Source organism: Carassius gibelio, chromosome B6 (genome assembly GCF_023724105.1).
Source record: "Carassius gibelio isolate Cgi1373 ecotype wild population from Czech Republic chromosome B6, carGib1.2-hapl.c, whole genome shotgun sequence".
Taxonomy (NCBI): Eukaryota; Metazoa; Chordata; class Actinopteri; order Cypriniformes; family Cyprinidae; genus Carassius; species Carassius gibelio.
The window spans coordinates 13938029-13955960 of NC_068401.1; the positions used below are offsets into that span (position 1 = coordinate 13938029).

Here is a 17932-nt window from a genome sequence, read left to right on the forward strand (position 1 = left end):
GTTTTTTAGCACTTCCGTTTCTGACGCGCAGACTCAAACGAAGCTTGACGACGTCAGCAACCTGTCTGACATTTGTAAATCTTCTAGTAGCTGTGCGTGCAAACTGCCATCGTTAATCTTGCAGAGACGGCGAGCTTGAGCGGGGAGTTCTTTGTCGTGAGTGAGCAGGAGTAAGTATTCTGATTAATTATTTTGTATAGTATTTTAAAATGTAATGCCAGTACGCCATATTAAGTTAATTGCCTGCGAGCTTCTCCTCCTGTCTGTACGGTAATGCGACAGAGAGTCGAGTGGTTATGACGCAATCGTTAGCCTGTTTTTTACAAAAACTGTTTCTACGGGGCCATAATGTAACATAGAAGGTAATGGAGCCCTTTAAACATTGTCGTGTATCTTTAGAAATAAATAATGGACAAACAGAGTCTTTAAACACCTCAGATGTAAAGTTATTCGCTGTCAAAGTGACGCCAAAATGAATGGGAGTCAATGGGAATGCTAACGCAAGTGAAGTTCTGCTACAAGATGGCAGCCCCCAGCTGACTTCAACTTCCGGTCGACTTCCTTGCCGCCTGCTACAAACGCAGTTAAAGGCAAGGTGATGAGTAGACTGAAGTTGGGCTCAGGTGGTTGTGTGTTTCCCATACATTTATTTATTGCTTCTCTGCTTCGTTTACAGCTGTTACTGGGGAAACCTCTATTTCTCGCGCTTTATGTCTATGTTTTAAAACATATCCTGTTGGCAAATAATGAATTTGCATTTTCATTAAGTCCGCCTGATCCACGCAGCAAACATTTTGTTTGTTATCAAAAAATATCTACTCTAGAGGGACTTGGCTGTTTTTATTGTAACGAGGCTGCCTCAAGCTGGGATTGAACCCGGGTCTCTGGTGCTCTAAGAGGGTGAATTTACTCACTGAGCTACTCTCAGACTGTTAAACCCAAGAGCGGAAGAGCGAAAGAGCAAAAGGCCAAGGGGCTTGAATCTTCAAAAAGTAACAATAATCTTTACTTGAGAAAACAAAGTACAAGATAAACGTAGCAAACTTAGCTACCGTTAAACAGAAAAAGACACAAGGGTCCAAATATATGAGAACAATCAAACTTAACTTAGCAACTGGGTACAAAGGGAGCATAGGCTCAAGACTGAACATAATAGCAGGGAACAAACAGACTTATAAAGGGTCAAACACAGGTGTGAGGAATCAACACTGATGAGCAGAGCACTGAACATGGTACGGGGCGATGCCGCCCTCTGGAGGAGCGGAGAGACCATAGGGCCAGAGTTCATAGGACAAGAGCCATCTGCAGTTCTGGAGGTAACATGACTCCGTACTCGTTGATAGTGACTCCTGCAGGCCAGGATGAAAACTGCAATGCAGATACGAGCCCATTACAGGATCCCCTCTCCTAGGAACGGCTCCTGACGTTCCTTAGATTGGCTCCTTGGGCTTGGTGAAAGTCTGAGATGAGGGCCTTATCCAAGATATCCCGAGCTGGAACCCAGGTCCGCTCCTCTTGGCCATAACCCTCCCAGTCTACCAAGTACTGAGCCCCTCCACGTACCCGGCGGTAACCCAGCAGCCTGCGGACAGTGTAGACTGGCTGACCATCAATCATGCGAGGAGCTGGGGCAGATTTACTGGCTGGAGACAAAGTGGAACAAACAACAGGTTTTAATTGAGAAACATGGAAAGTAGGATGGATTTTCATGGACCTGGGTAGGAGAAGACGAAAGGAAACCGGATTAATCTTTCGGAGGATCTTGAAGGGGCCAATGTATCTTGGAGCCAGCTTACGAGATTCCACTCGCAAGGGAAGGTCTCGGGTAGAGAGCCACACTCTTTGTCCTGGACGAAATGAGGGTCCTGCTCTCCTCCTTAGGTTAGCCTGCCTCCGTTGGAGTCGGGCCGCCCTCACCAGGGCTGCACGAGCCCTCTTCCAGGAAAGTCGACAACGACGGACAAGCTGTGTGGCAGCTGGGGTGTCAACCTCTGGCTCCTGTCCAGGAAACACGGGTGGGGGGAATCCATAGAGACACTCAAAGGGGGACATGCCTAAAGAAGAATGGTACAGAGTGTTATGAGCGAATTCAGCCCAAATTAAACGAGAGCTCCAAGTGGATTGGTTGTCGGCCACCAGGCACCTCAGGGTCTTCTCAATGTCCTGATTTACCCTCTCAGTTTGTCCATTGGACTGGGGGTGGAAGCCAGAGGACATGCTGATGGAGGACCCAATGAGCCGGCCAAACGCCTTCCAAAACCGGGATGTAAACTGTGGCCCCCGATCAGAAACCATATCCTGGGGAAAGCCGTGGATTCTGAACACATGTTTCATCAGAAGTTCTGCAGTTTGGTTAGCTGTGGGGAGTTTGGGCATGGGTAAGAGGTGACAAGTCTTAGAAAATCGATCTACCACCACCAGAATTACTGTGTTTCCCTGAGACGGGGGCAAGCCTGTGACGAAATCCAGGGAAATGTGAGACCATGGACGTCTCGGGATAGGCAGTGGGTGCAGTAAACCATGAGGGCGAGTTCTTGACCCCTTGCACTGGGCACACACTGGACAAGCAGAGACAAAGGCCCTAACATCTCTCTGTAACTTGGGCCACCAAAACTTCCTCTGAACAAGCTTACAGGTTCTAGTGGTACCCGGGTGTCCGGAGGGGAGGGATGCATGTGCCCACTGCAGGACCTCAGAGCGCATACAATTAGGGACAAAGAGACGCCCTACAGGGCCATTACCTGGACCAGGCTGTTGCTGTTGGGCTCTCCTGACGGCGGTCTCAATATCCCACTGGATGGGGGCTATCACCCTGGCTGCGGGGAGGATGGTTTCTGGGCACAACTCCCTCTCAGGTGGTTCAAACTGCCTCGAGAGTGCATCTGGCTTGAGATTCTTGGAACCTGGGCGATAAGAGAGAATGAAGTTGAACCGGTTAAAAAAAAGGGCCCAACGGGCTTGTCGTGAGTTTAACCTCTTGGCATCTCGAATGTAGGTGAGATTTTGATGGTCCGTCCAGATTAGGAATGGGTGTTTGGCACCCTCAAGCCAGTGCCTCCACTCCTCCAATGCCATCTTAATGGCCAACAGCTCCCTGTTCCCAATGTCATAATTTCTCTGTGTTGGGGTAAGACGGCGGGAAAAAAAAGCACATGGGTGAAGTTTAGAATCACTCTTACACTTCTGTGACAGGACCGCTCCTACCCCCACATCCGAGGCATCCACCTCCAGGACAAAGGGCAGCTCTGGGTCTGGGAGAGTTAGAATGGGGGCAGATGTGAAGCGTTGTTTCAGTGTAATGAAGGCATGGTCAGCATCGCTGGTCCACATGAATGGCCTGTTGGACTTCTTTGTGAGTGAGGAAAGAGGTTCTGCAATAGAACTAAAATTTCTTATGAATCTCCTGTAGAAATTAGAGAACCCCAGAAAGCGCTGTACCTGCTTGACTGAAGTGGGTCGGGGCCAGTCCACGACTGCTCGGATCTTGCCTGGATCCATCTGGAGGCTGCCCTTGGACACATGGAAGCCGAGAAATGAGACAGCTGGGACATGGAACTCGCTCTTCTCCAGCTTAACAAAGAGCTTGTGCTTCAACAGCTGGGTCAGGACCTGTCTGACATGCTGAATGTGCTCTTGGAGGTTGCGGGAGAATATCAAAATATCATCCAAGTAAACAAACACAAATATATTCAGCATCTCTCTAAGGACATCATTAATAAAGGCCTGAAAGACAGCAGGAGCATTAACCAGCCCGAATGGCATTACCTGGTACTCGTAGTGGCCTGTCGGGGTATTAAATGCAGTCTTCCATTCGTCCCCCTCCCGGATCCTGACAAGATGGTATGCATTTCGGAGGTCCAGTTTGGTAAAGATGGTGGCCCCCTGCAGGATCTCAAAGGCTGTGGTCATAAGTGGGAGGGGGTAACGATTCTTGATTGTGATGTTATTTAAGCCTCGATAATCAATACAAGGTCTGAGACTGCCATCCTTCTTTTCAACAAAGAAGAAACCGGCTCCTGCCGGTGATGTGGAAGGACGGACGAATCCATTATCTAGAGCTTCCTTCAGATACTTGTCCATAGCTAATCTCTCAGGACCAGAGAGGGAAAATAGCCTTCCACGGGGAGGGCAAGTTCCTGGCATCAGTTCAATAGCACAGTCGTATGATCTGTGGGGGGGCAGTGTGGCAGCTTGGACCTTACTAAATACTTCGAGGAGGTCCATGTATTCCGGGGGAACACGGGATGGCTCGGGAGGGTAAAGAGGGGGCTTGATAGTGACTGGTTCGATCCTGGGAATAGCCATGACTTCCACGGACGGGGCTTTGAGCCTAAAGATGGAATTGCTCTTGGGATTGCCAGACATTGATTCTTGGACAGACTTCAGCTCAGGTGGACCGCAGAAAGCAGTATTTGACAGTTGGCAGTGTGTTCCCCACTCTGTGACAACTCCTCTGGACCAGTCAATATTGGGGTTATGAGCAGTCAACCATGGGAAACCGAGGATTATAGGGAGTCTAGGGGTATGAATTAATAAAAACTGAATCAATTCCTGGTGGTTCCCTACTTTTAACTGAAGAGGTGGAGTGCACTCACTGACCCGACCCGATCCCAGTGGGCTGCCATCAACTGCAGTAATGTTAAGGGGTTCTTGGAGAGTCACAGGGTGAATTGCAAGACTTTGGGCCATCTTAAAGTCCATAAAATTCCCGGCGGCCCCAGAGTCTACAAAGGCACATACTTGATGGTGTTGCTGGCCCATGGTAATTGTGGCCTGGATCCTCAAACCCAAGTTTGCTGAGCAGGGGATGGTTCCTATTCTCGCCCGGGCCCCCCTACTCCAGGACGAGACTTGGCTTTTCCCGAAAGCTCAGGACAGTTGGTACGAAAGTGTCCTGGCTTGCCACAGTAGAGGCAACATCTATCTCTCATCCTCCTATTACGTTCGGACTGGGATATCCGAGTTCCCCCCAACTGCATGGGTTCATCCATGTCCCCAAGAGGAGGAGATAATTTAACAGGACTGGTGGCCTCAAATAAGCTGGTCTCCCGCTGCCGCTCTATCTGGCGTTCTCTGAGGCGATGGTCAACCCGGATAGCTACATCAATGAGGGACTCAAGGTCAGGGGCAGGGTCTCGGAATGCCAATTCGTCTTTGAGCTCTGATGACAAAGCATGGTGAAAGGTCGCTCTTAGGGCTCTTTGATCCCATCTACTCTCAGCCGCCAGAGTGCGAAACTCTATGGCGAACTCAGCTGCGCTCCGGGTACCTTGAGAGAGATTCAGCAGGCGACGATCGACATCACCTCCACTGGCTGGATGTTGGAAAACTCTCTTCATCTCCGTGATGAACTGTTGACTGTTTGTGGTTAGTGGAGACTTCTGGTCCCACAAAGCTGAGGCCCATTCGAGCGCCTTGCCGGTGAGGAGAGTAATGATGTAGGCCACCTTACTGCTTTCAGTGGGAAAACAACTTGGTTGTAGTTGAAAAGCCAGAGTGCACTGGGTAATAAATCCTCTGCATCTCTCAGGGCTTCCATCAAACCTTTCTGGGGCTGGTAATCTGGGCTCAGAAGGAAGGGTCACCATGGGCCTAGGTTGAGGATCAGGGGACTGTTGGAGTTCTTGGGATGAAGAGGCCTGGGACTGAAGGCTCAAAATCTGGACAATTTGAGACAGGGTTTGATCATGTCGTTGGATGGTAGTGGCTTGCTCAGAGAGTGCAGCAAGGATCCGTTCCACATTGGAGGGTGGTGAAGACTCTTCCGCTGGGTTTGCTTCCATGGTTCAGTCTTGCTGTAACGAGGCTGCCTCAAGCTGGGATTGAACCCGGGTCTCTGGTGCTCTAAGAGGGTGAATTTACTCACTGAGCTACTCTCAGACTGTTAAACCCAAGAGCGGAAGAGCGAAAGAGCAAAAAGGCCAAGGGGCTTGAATCTTCAAAAAGTAACAATAATCTTTACTTGAGAAAACAAAGTACAAGATAAACGTAGCAAACTTAGCTACCGTTAAACAGAAAAAGACACAAGGGTCCAAATATATGAGAACAATCAAACTTAACTTAGCAACTGGGTACAAAGGGAGCATAGGCTCAAGACTGAACATAATAGCAGGGAACAAACAGACTTATAAAGGGTCAAACACAGGTGTGAGGAATCAACACTGATGAGCAGAGCACTGAACATGGTACGGGGCGATGCCGCCCTCTGGAGGAGCGGAGAGACCATAGGGCCAGAGTTCATAGGACAAGAGCCATCTGCAGTTCTGGAGGTAACATGACTCCGTACTCGTTGATAGTGACTCCTGCAGGCCAGGATGAAAACTGCAATGCAGATACGAGCCCATTACATTTATTGATTCTATTTGGAAGTCTACCGGAAGTTAAGGTAGGTCCACAAAAGCACTCATGTGCAGTAACGTTTGTTTATGTTGTTGCCGTTGAAACGGTCTATAAAGTTGTAAATGTATTTTGCAATTTACAATCAAAGCAGTACTTACATTCCAAAGAGTTGTTTGTTGTACTGTCTGAATACAAAAAAAAAAGACTTAGTCAGTACAAAACAGGGCATAATTCTAAATATGCAATTTAAAATTTCAAGCTAGCTGTTTTTATTATATTTCACAACAAAATTAGGAAATAATTAGGAGTTTTAATTTTGAGTTTTCATATATTTAAGATGCATTTGATTCTTGTTATGGCAAAGCTTTTCAGTATTCAGTGTCACATGATCCTTCAGAAAGCATTCTAATATGCTGCTAGGTGCTCAAGAAAGGTTTTTTTTTTTGTATTATCAACGTTAAAAATATCTGTGCTGCTTATTTTTATGGAAACCATGATACACTTTTTCAGGATTCTGAAGATTGATGAATATAAAGATTTTATTTGAATCCATTGATCCATTTAATTAATCCTTCCTTCCTGAATGAATTTCTATTAAAAAAAATCAATAAATAAAAGAAAAACCTTATTGACTCCAAATGTTTGAATGGTACTAGTCTTAATGTTCTCACCTCTGGTGTCTTCAGGAATGACAATGGGAGGTGTAAGGTCAGGCAGCTCCTCTTCTCCAGTCTGTAGCCCTGTGGCCCGGAGGCGATTCAAGTCCAGGAAATCAGGTACATCAACAGAAACATCTATAGCACATAAAAAAAAAAAAGATTTTAAAGGCAATTTTATATATTACAAAAAAAAAATGAACTGTACATTGATACATTCAGAAGAGACTCTTGGACCAGATTCTGAGCATTATTTCTTTCCATAAACCTTGCCAAGATTTTGCTGACCACAGAACAAGTCTCTGATTCCAAAAATGTCTCATGTAAAAACACGGTGCTAGAGTACCCTCTGCTGGACAAAGGAAAAGCTCTGCTGAGCAAACATAACACCTTGCAAACTGATAGTCTTTTAAGCCAAGCAATCAGTGATGCATTGCTCAACATGCATGACATGTGATGGTCTGAATTGCACAAGAGAGCATGTGATAGGCAGACATAGATGACAAACAAGAACATGACATATTAATAAATATGCTTTGACAGGAGCTGAAGGTATAGAGAATCAAAAATCATTTCAATTGGAATGAGAATGAGATAATCAAACATTTTGTACATGCATTGCATTCTTTTGTCAGCAATGTGTTAATTTATTTATTAACAATTTGAAATCAAACATATAACGTCAGACTAAAAGCACTTAAAATTACACACCTAACTTTTTGGGCACCCAATCAACCCCGAATGAGAACTTCTTTATTTGCATGACCATGTACTCTGGGAAGGATGCGAAACGAGAAGTCCTGAGGAGAGAGAAAGATATAATCTTTTAGAGCCTGCATTACATATATGTGTATTGTGCGTGTGTGTGTTGTCAGATGATTAATCGCATCCAAAATAAAAGTTTTTATTTACATATATATATGTACATGTATTGTGTATATTTATTATGTACATATAAATCCATATAAAATAAATATACACAGCAAACACACATATATTAACAAACAAAAACAAAAACTTTTATTTTGGATGTGATTAATCACAATTAATAGTTTGACAGCACTAATGTTATATTATATTATATTATATTATATTATATTATATTATATATATATATACACACACTGCCTTTTAAAAGTTGCAAAATTGTTAATAAATCAACATATTAAAATAACTTCTGAAAGATCATGTGACATTGAAGACTACCATAATGGATGAAAAAAATTCAGCTTTTAAAGTATATTACAAAACTCTTTATATATATATATATATATATATATATATATATATATATATATATATATATATATATACATATATAATGTATATATATATATGTTTATTTTTATTATTTTTTATGGCATTAATATTACACAATATTAAGTTTTTTGTGTGTGTGTGTGTTTGGGTAACACTTTAGTATAGGGACCAAATATTATTAGCATTTATAAAACACATATTGTGCATGAACATATTATATATACCTAATCCTATCCAATACCTAAACTTAACAACTACCTCACTTGCTATTAATAAGAAGCAAATTAGGAGCTAGGATTTAGCAAATTAGGAGTTTATTGAGGCAAAAGTCATAGTTAATAGTTTGTTAATTAAAAATTACACCTTAAAATAAAGTGTGACCATTTTCTTCATTATTTTTGATTAAAGCATAAGAAAGTTCTTTTTTTTTTTTATTAAAAATCTTTCAGATCTCAAACTTTTGAAGAGCAGTGTGTTAATATATATGAATAAAAAATTATAAACATTAAAATTGTAGATGATATTTTTGACAAATTTTGGAAAATGTTTTTTAAGTCCTTTGAAGGTCTCAAACCAGAACCTTGCTTACTTCACTCCGGCTGACTTGGCTTGCAGTGCAGAGCTCCAGAAGTCTGGAACATTCTCAGGCTCAGTGAAGGCTTGCAGACAAGCAGTGAAAGGGATTCGGGCTCTCACCGGCTCTGGAGGGGGCCGCATGTTCTCCTCAGCTTCCTTACGCTTACTCTCATATGCTATTAACTCCTCTGTACAAATGACGAAACAATAAGCAATTAAAACAACCTCCACAACCTGCACATTAGATCCACTGAAAAGACCTAAAATAAAATAAAATATCACCTTACTAAATAAACTTTAATCAATGTTTAAGAGTCAGATCAGGTGGAAATAGTTTTTTAAATGCACATGACAGAATTGAAGTGCAGGAGCAATGTTTAAGTCAGTTGTAGAGGGCATTACCTCTGTTGCTGGCAGCCTCCAAGGGTACAGGAAGCTGCATGAGGTAGTCCACTCGCTGTGAGTAGCGCACCTTCTGTGTCTGACAGCACTGCACTCGCTCCTCAACTAAGAAGCGGAACACATCGCTGGGGTTCTCTGAGCCTGAACTGTTCCTCTGGAAATGGCAAAACACAATATCACCTACAGAAAGTTCATGGCACAGTGGGTAGCACAATACATTATAAGAGCTGTTTTGTTTTGTTATCTTCAGTAGAACACTTAAAAAAAAAAAAAAAAAAAATATATATATATATATATATATATATATATATATATATATATATATATATATATATATATATATATATATTGAAGAATGCTGTTAAATGAACAGTTTTGGTTCCCAATGACTTCCCATTGCATTTTTTTTTTTGTTTATATAAAAGAAGTCATTGGAAACTGGAACTGTTTGTTTACCAACATCCTTCAATATATATTTAATGTTCAATAGAACCACATGGCCACACGGGTGAGAAAAAAATGACTTTATTTTTATATGTACAAAATATTTGTATGAAATTTGTATGAAATATTAGAAAATTAAATTTTTTGGGTGGACTATCCCTCCAACATCCAAAATCATGACATAAAACACAGTAGCGGTCACATAATTCATAGTTCAAATGGGAAACAAATCAACTTTCAATTTAAATTTAGGCATCTTTAGGGAGAGCTCAAAATTAGTCCATAATTCAGTTCAACGAGGTCATCCCGCTATTCTGAGGCCATACCGAAATATAGCAGCCCTCCTCTATCAAGTCTGAGATACCAGAGACCACTGAGCAGAGAACAAACCTGCTGAGGATGTAGAAACGCACCACAAGGTCCCCTCACTGTTCACAGGCCTTATGCTATTTCACACAAGGCACAGCTGAGGACTGCTACAAATAAACCAGTCAACATTTCTGAGTACTAAACATTTCAAGAGACTATAGCCCTGTCTTGGTTTTACGAGGCTCGCTCTGCTTGGTTTATATGCACTGTCAGGAACAAGCAAATGTCAGCAAAGACTAGCTCTTGATCAGTTCATCGCTTCAAAATCAAACAACTATATAAACAGATCTAGAGCTGAAAAGCTTTACGTGAAATCTAAATGGACCCTTTTTATTTCTCTATTGTGAATACTTTTATCTATATTGTGAACAGATCTCTATTGTTATGTCTGTTGAGAATGATTTGTTGTATTTTGAACAAATCATCTGTGAATGTTAGTTTAAATATAAAAATGTCCACTGAGCAGGCATCTGTATCTAAATATATTAGGCGGGCGATCACTGCTTGCACTCCCATTGGTAGCTTCTACATCACATCACCACTTATCACCACTCTATCATTCCAACATTTGGTTTCAGTAGGATTTTTTAAAGAAACTAATATTTCAGTAGGGATGCATTAAATTTATCAAAAATTACAGTAAAGACAATTATAATGGAAGATATGTATTTCAAATAAATGTTTTTTTGTTTTTTTAACTTCCTAGTTATCTCGAAAAAATGAAATCAGTTTCCACACAAATATCAAGCTGCTCAACTGTTTTCAACATTGATAATGATAAGAAATGTTTCTTGAGAACCAAATCAGATTTCTGAAGGATCGGCACTGAAGACTGATGGATATTCAGCTTTCCATCACAAAACTGAATTACATTTTAAAGTATAAGAAAACAGTTATTTTCAATTGTATGAACATTTAACAATATAAAAAGAGTCTTCTTTTGAAAACTGGATTGTTATTTACATAAAGTTGAATTTCGTCACATCATCAATGATCAATGTTGCTTATGTCACAGGAAACTGGCAATTCTAATGCAAAAAGCTAATTACTATCAGTGTGAATGCTCCTTAATAACCTGCTAACCCTCTGCTTTGATTTTCCTTTTCAGCTGATGTCACCAAGCACTTCCATTTTCCAAACACTCCCTCCAACCACCTGTCATTTAGAAGCCATTTTTCACGATCCAGTCAACTCAAAACTACGCCACATTGTAGAAGAAAAGTAGTAATAAAATGGGCTGTGAATTCAAATTCTTGTTGACATAGTGTATCTCAATGTAAATGTCTAACAGTGTGGCTCCAACTGTTATTTGTTTTTAAGTTATGGAAAAGTGGGAAGGCAACGGCTTTCAATCTGGACATGGACCAAGTGGGGAGGGTAACAGGAAGCATTATCTGCCCTGTGTAACCGATAGGGGGATCTAATTTTAACTCAGTTGAGAAAGTCACTTGAAGTGTGTGTCTGCCAGCAGAGGGGTAGAGAGTGCAGTCGAATGTGTCTCCTGAAACCAGAGCCTGCTGACACCACTCAAAGTCTACAAACACGTCTGGGGAAATTCCAGCCAAACCCTAGAAACCCTTGATTCTCTAAAATCATGTTTTAAGAAAGGAGATCACAAATGTGATAGTTTACCTAAAAATAAGAATTTACTCACCCTGTATCAATCCAAACCTCAATATACAAAAGGAGTCATACAAGGTTCTCCTAATGCCAAGCTGATCTTTTTTTCCCCCCATTAAATCAAAGTAATTTATAACCAGCTTTCAGCTAAAGAAGAAACAAGTAATATAGGTTTGAAGTGATATGAGGGTGATCATTTAGGATTTTCATTTTTGCGTGAACAATTTCTTTCAGACATGAAAGGAAATATTGTGTTTTCCAAAAACGAAGCACATAAAAGAGAAAGACATTCATACCTCTACCAGGTTAATTAAGTGCAGCAAGAATTCATGAGCATCTTGCTGCCGGTTCGAGGAGAACTCTGGGTGTCCTTTACTGACCAGCGCTTTAAACATCTTAGGGGAAATCCCTCTTTGCTGCTGCTACAGAAGAAAACAACATGATACATCCATGCTAAGGGTCACCAAATGCACTTTAAAATGGCATCAGCCATCAAAAATATTAAAGGAACACTCCACTAATTTTGAAAATAGGCTAATTTTCCAACTCTCCTAGAGTTAAACAGTTGAGTTTTACTGTTTTCAAATCCATTCAGCCAATCTCCAGGTCTGGCAGTAGCACTTTTAGCTTAGCATAAATCATTGAATCTCATTAGACCCTTAGCATCTAGCTCAAAAATGACCAAAGAGCATAGGGTTTTTTTTGCGTATTTAAATCTTGACACTTCTGTAGTTACATCGTTTACTAAGACCGATGGAAAATGAAAAGTTGTGGTTTTCTAGGCAGATATGGCTAGGAACTATACTCTCATTCCGGCGTAATAATCAAGGAACTTTGCTGCTGTACAACTGGTACAGCAGGCGCAGTGATATTACGCAGCTCCTGAAAATAGTCCCCAGCTAGTTTGTGTAGTTGCAGAGTTGCTGGGGACTGTTTTCAGGCGCTGTGTAATAAAAACAGCTGTTTAACTCAAAACAACTGTTTAACTTAAAATAAGCCTATTTTCAAAAAATAGTGCAGTGTTCCTTTAAGAAAGTTGGATTGCAGTTGACATTTTTAAACAAACCTGAACTTTAGTCAAATGGAAAATTAATTAAATTAAGCCCATGCATTCTTTGAAAAAGAAATGATTTATTTGGAAGCATATTAACAATTCTGTTGAAATCCAGTTGACCTCCAAATGACTAAATTTTAGTAATTTATAATAATACACACACACACACAAAAATATACCTTGATAACTTTTAGAATATAACACATCAGTTAATATCTGATATTGTGGCTCCTCTTAAACAAACAATCAGACAAGCCAAACAAGCACACTAAAGGTACATTCATGTCTGCGATCCCATTGGTAGTTATGGCACCATGGGTATTGGTCTGACAAGCATCTTGTACAGTAAGTGTAAACAGCATTATGTGGACCTAATCGAGCCACATATCAACAAGACAGACCAAGTCAAATACCTTGTGTTCTTCTTTCACCACCTGTTCAATAAGTTCTGATTTCATTGGAGGTTTTGAGTACTGGCCTGACAGAAGTCCATGACCGAGTTTCGCCCTTAAAATGTAGGAAAGCAAACATTCCGGTTTAGATACCAAGTCGAAATGACACAATTTAGGAAGGAGTGCTGCCATATCAAACTTTACATTTATTGTCGATCAATGTACCTGTCAAACTCATGTAACCGTTATAATACTGAATTGCAAATATATTACACAAGAATTAGATTTAACTTGAATTTCAGAAATAAAAAAGACAATAAATGTAACGTGATATTAACATTCCATGACAAAAACACCTACATTTGTGTGTTGAAATCCTGAGTTGGATCAAGGGGTGAGTAGTCAAATATTCTCTGTAGGTTGCCAACATACCTGCAGCATAAATATTGTAAAGAAAAGCAATAGTTTTTTTTACTGTTGCACCTGCATATTGACTTCAGTAAGTAAAGACCCTGACTAGATGCTTTAAATTTTGGCACTGAAATAAGATCATTAACATACACAAAAAAGCAATCAAACTGCTAGAAGGCACAGATTAAAGGAAAAGTTCTCCCAAAATGTCAAATGTAATCACTCTCGGGCCATCTAAGATGTTAAATATTTTGTTTCTGCAGGTTTGGAGAAATTTAGCATTTCATCATTTGCTCACCAATTTATCTTCTGCAGTGAATGGGTGCCATCAGAGTGAGAGTCCAACCAGCTGATAAAAAAAACATGACTCCAGTCATTCAGCTTATTCAATCTTTAAACCATCACTTTTGGCCAAAATATGAGTCCATAATCCATAAAAGCTCTTCTTTCAAACAAAGTCCATCCCATGATTTCCTCTCACATCAAAATCCACTGACATATTTGTTTAGAACTATTTTACACTGCTTTTGCTTGTAAATTGTGCTTTATCTGTGCATATCTCTCTCCTAATTTAGACAACATGATTCACTGGAAAAAAATTGTATTATTGAAAGCATAATATCTAATATTTAGGAAGACTCATGTTTTAGCTGAAAGCAATGGTTTGAAGTTAGAATTCATGTTTATTACAAATACAAACATGCAGCCTTTTTATACTCATTCTGATGGCACCCATTCAATGCAGAGAATCCATTGGTGAGCAAAATTGTAATGCTAAATTTCTCCAAATCTGTCACGATGAAGAAATTAACTTATCTTGGAGGGCCAGAAATGTCACTTCTACAGTGTGACAGCAATCAAACTCATCTTTTTAATTTAGGTACAGACTCAAAGACAGTGGTGGGAGAATGTGGACAAGCATGTAGAATGAATTGGACCATTAAGGGCTTAAAGGTACTTACGCTCTCTGGAACTCTGGAATACTGAAAAGCACTTGCATTGTGGTGCTCAGGTAGCAGCTGTTGGCCAGGTTTTTGATGCCTGTATATCCTGAGCCATAGACAGGCTTTAGCTTTAGACCCGCCTCCTGAATAACTTCCCAGTCACTCACACGAGGCTGGACGTGGTTGTCTGTATGATGGCCATTCTCTGTCTGTGAAGGATGGACATAGACATTTGAGGAGACTGGAAGGAGGCAGTGTTGCTTGTTTTTGCTTAAGTATTTAACTAGTTGGTCAATTCCCAGGGATTTTCAAACGTTTTGATGGCCGGACCCCCAATTACTGTGGAAATTAACTATTTACTATTGCCTCGATAAACTCCTAATTTGCTGCTCATTAATAGTTAAGTAGTTGTTAAGTTTAGGTATTGGGTAGGATTAAGGATGTAAAATATGGTCATGCTGAATATGTGCTTTATAAGTACTCAAAAACAGCCAATATGCAATAATAGAAATGCTAATAAGCAACTACCGGTAGTTAATAGTGAGAATTGGTCCCTATACTAAAGTGTTACCAAAAAAATATATAAAAATATAATCTGTAACACAGATATTTTGTAAAAAATATATACTTTTATTTAAAAAAAAAAAAGGGTAAACTTTGTAATAGGTGGATACGTTTTGTTATAAAATGTGAGGGAAACTTACATACCCTTTGCATTTGCAGCATATCTATTCCAAAGTGTAACAAATGTTCTGATATGTGAGGATCAAGCACTGCTTCTTCTTCGTCAAACGAATAAACATCTGCAAAAAAGACAGGAACTGAAACATCCATAAAAACATCCAAAAAAACATCCATAAAAATAATCTCTTTTTGTCTAAATTATGCTTGATCTTGAAATTTTCTGTGTGTGTTATACATGTGTGCCACCATTTTCCCTGAAAGTCTGTAATGCATGAAACCTTGTCATTGAGAGACCCTAACCTGCTCCATCTGGGGTGATTGTGTCGAGTTTAACTGCCAGGGGGAAGTTGGTTTTTTTGTAGTGCTCAAGGGCATGTCCGTTCCCTCCGCTCCCATCAAAGAACCACTTCCCACAGAGGACAGAGCCATCCGTCAGGTTCAGCCACAGGTTCTCTCTCATTTCACACTTGGCGCACTTCCAGCCGCTAATAATACATAAACCATATTGAAGAAACAAACAGGCAGGAGAGGAACTCCTCATATTTCAGTTCAGGTAATGCAGGTGTCTTCAAAGTGATGAGGCTATGTTACTCTATAATCCACTGACTATATGCTGTAATCTTATCATGTAGACCGAGACCATTTCCAGCATATCAGTATATCAGCTGGACCAATCAGTTGGCCCATATTTGGCCAATTTGAGATTATCTGCCACATGGCTAAAGAAAAGTGTTCAACACCTTCAGTGTTGTTATTGCTATTTAAAACTAATTGTTTTCGGTAATTAAAATATAAATGTTGGATAAAAAAAAAACTAAATAAGAAATAAATAAGATTAAGTAAAGCACTAAAACTACAAAAGCTATATACAAAAGAATTAAAAGCTAAAATAGGAAGAAAAAACATATACATTTAAATGAAAAGGAAAACAAGAAAAAAAGTTTATTTAAAATACAATAATAGTATATTAACAATACAAAAACAATACTGATTTCTATTGCGTCTGTTCTTAAATCTAGCAATACCCTTAAAAAAGGAAAATGCAAATCTTCTCTTTTAAAGTTTATAAGATAAAGATCATTTTAGAGTAAATATGGTAAAAAGTGTTGCATCTATTTTTGCTGTGTAAACTGTTAAAGTTCCCTTTATAAGTTCAATAGCAAGACATAAATATTAAACACTACCAATCCCAAAGGGATCCCAGTTTATCTGCTCGGATCTAATTTGATTGCCATTTAATTTCAATTAGAATCCTTTAAAATTAGTTCCAAATTCTGAAAAAAAAAATGTCCATGCTCATCAAAGAAGTTTTTAGAAATATTTGAATCAGGATAACGGTTGCATTGCCTCATAGATGTCAAGATATTCTACTGGGTGTTTTAAGAAGTAATCCGAAACATATTCAAGCACTTCATCAAACATCAATAGCTTGTTTTTATATTATTCCACTTGGCAGAGAAAGCAGACACATCATCAGATTCAAGGGTGACCTGAAGCAAGCATCGGCAGTCTCTAGAATACTAGTCCATATGACTCTGGTTTGCCATGTGACAAACCTGGGAGGAATTCGAACCCCATTCTCCTGCTGTCTGAGACTTCTGGCATGTTTAGATACTTGGATCTCCTCTTCCCATGAATCAGATTCCTGCTTTTTGTATGGAGACGGAGCATTGAGGACAGCATCACAGGCTATTGTCACCTGAAAGTTAAAGGGAAATTTATATTACAGCTGTTACATTGCTTAGTGTGATATTGCTCCTAATGAATGCTTTAAAAAACCACAGCAAGCTGAAAAGTGGTGGACATTATGACTAATTACATTTAAAAGCCTTAAAACTCCTGGGCAAATAGGTTAGATAACACAACTATTTTCTAGGTAATAAATAAAAGCGCAGCAGCAGTAAGCACACCATGCAGTTGTAGACAAATACAGAAATGTGTGTTTGGTCGTGTGCTACTATTAGTGTTGTATGAATAACTGAAGTACAACATAAACTGTAACAAATGAATCTTTGTGCATCATGCGTACAGAAAGAGGAATATAACAACAGGTAATTACAAAAATATTTGAGATATCTGTGTTCGCACTACTGTAAAATCGGTTTTAAAAAGTTACTTTTTTAACAAAAAAACAAAAAAGTAGGAATTTTTAAATAATTTTTTCTTTAAAACTATTTTCAAATATAATTTATTTCTGGATGGCAAAGCTGAATTTTCAGCAGTCATTCTAATAGTCTTTCCTGTCACATGATTATACTAATATGCTGATTTGCTGCTCAAGAATTTTTTTTTTTTTTTTCAATGTTGTGCTGCTTAAAATTCTTGGGAAATCATGATTCTTGATCAATTTTTTTTAAAGATCAGCATTTATTTGAAATATATTTTTTATTTAGAAACAGTGTAAAAGTCTTTACTGTTACTTTAGATCATCTGAATGCATTCTTGCTGATAAAAAATACAATTTTCTTTCAATTAATAATAAAAAAACCTGGTAATCACTCCTTGAACAGTTAGTAACTTTTGAACAGTAGTGTATATTTTTAGAAATTCACAAACAGCGCTAAGTATTACATTTAATGTGTTCGATTTTCCATTATCTTTTTTGTCATCCTTAATTAAGAAATGTTATGGTAAAATGTATCTGTATTATAACAGATATCAGCCAACTTGCTCTCTATCTGTGTTTACCCCTAAAAACACCTTTATTGCTCTTAATATTTTTTTTTTTTTTTAAATGTCATTAATAACATAAGACATGGCAGGCAGCAATGACTAATAATT

At 39.4% G+C, this 17932-nt stretch overlaps 1 protein-coding gene across 2 annotated transcripts in view; it reads right to left on the bottom strand.

The window, feature by feature from the left end:
• The window catches only part of usp13 (ubiquitin specific peptidase 13), a 32850-nt gene that overhangs the window by 8992 nt on the left and 5926 nt on the right, over window positions 1-17932 (bottom strand). The window contains exons 5-16 of one of the 2 annotated variants that reach the window (XM_052559334.1): window positions 16708-16850; window positions 15452-15636; window positions 15176-15270; window positions 14486-14676; window positions 13473-13544; window positions 13134-13227; window positions 11963-12088; window positions 9234-9387; window positions 8845-9019; window positions 7707-7795; window positions 7011-7133; window positions 6498-6524 (exon numbers count right to left, since the gene is read on the bottom strand). In XM_052559334.1, coding sequence (XP_052415294.1) covers window positions 6498-6524; window positions 7011-7133; window positions 7707-7795; window positions 8845-9019; window positions 9234-9387; window positions 11963-12088; window positions 13134-13227; window positions 13473-13544; window positions 14486-14676; window positions 15176-15270; window positions 15452-15636; window positions 16708-16850 — 1474 coding nt within the window. The remainder of the gene's footprint in view (window positions 1-6497; window positions 6525-7010; window positions 7134-7706; window positions 7796-8844; window positions 9020-9233; window positions 9388-11962; window positions 12089-13133; window positions 13228-13472; window positions 13545-14485; window positions 14677-15175; window positions 15271-15451; window positions 15637-16707; window positions 16851-17932) is intronic. The other variant, XM_052559335.1, reaches the window with a different exon arrangement.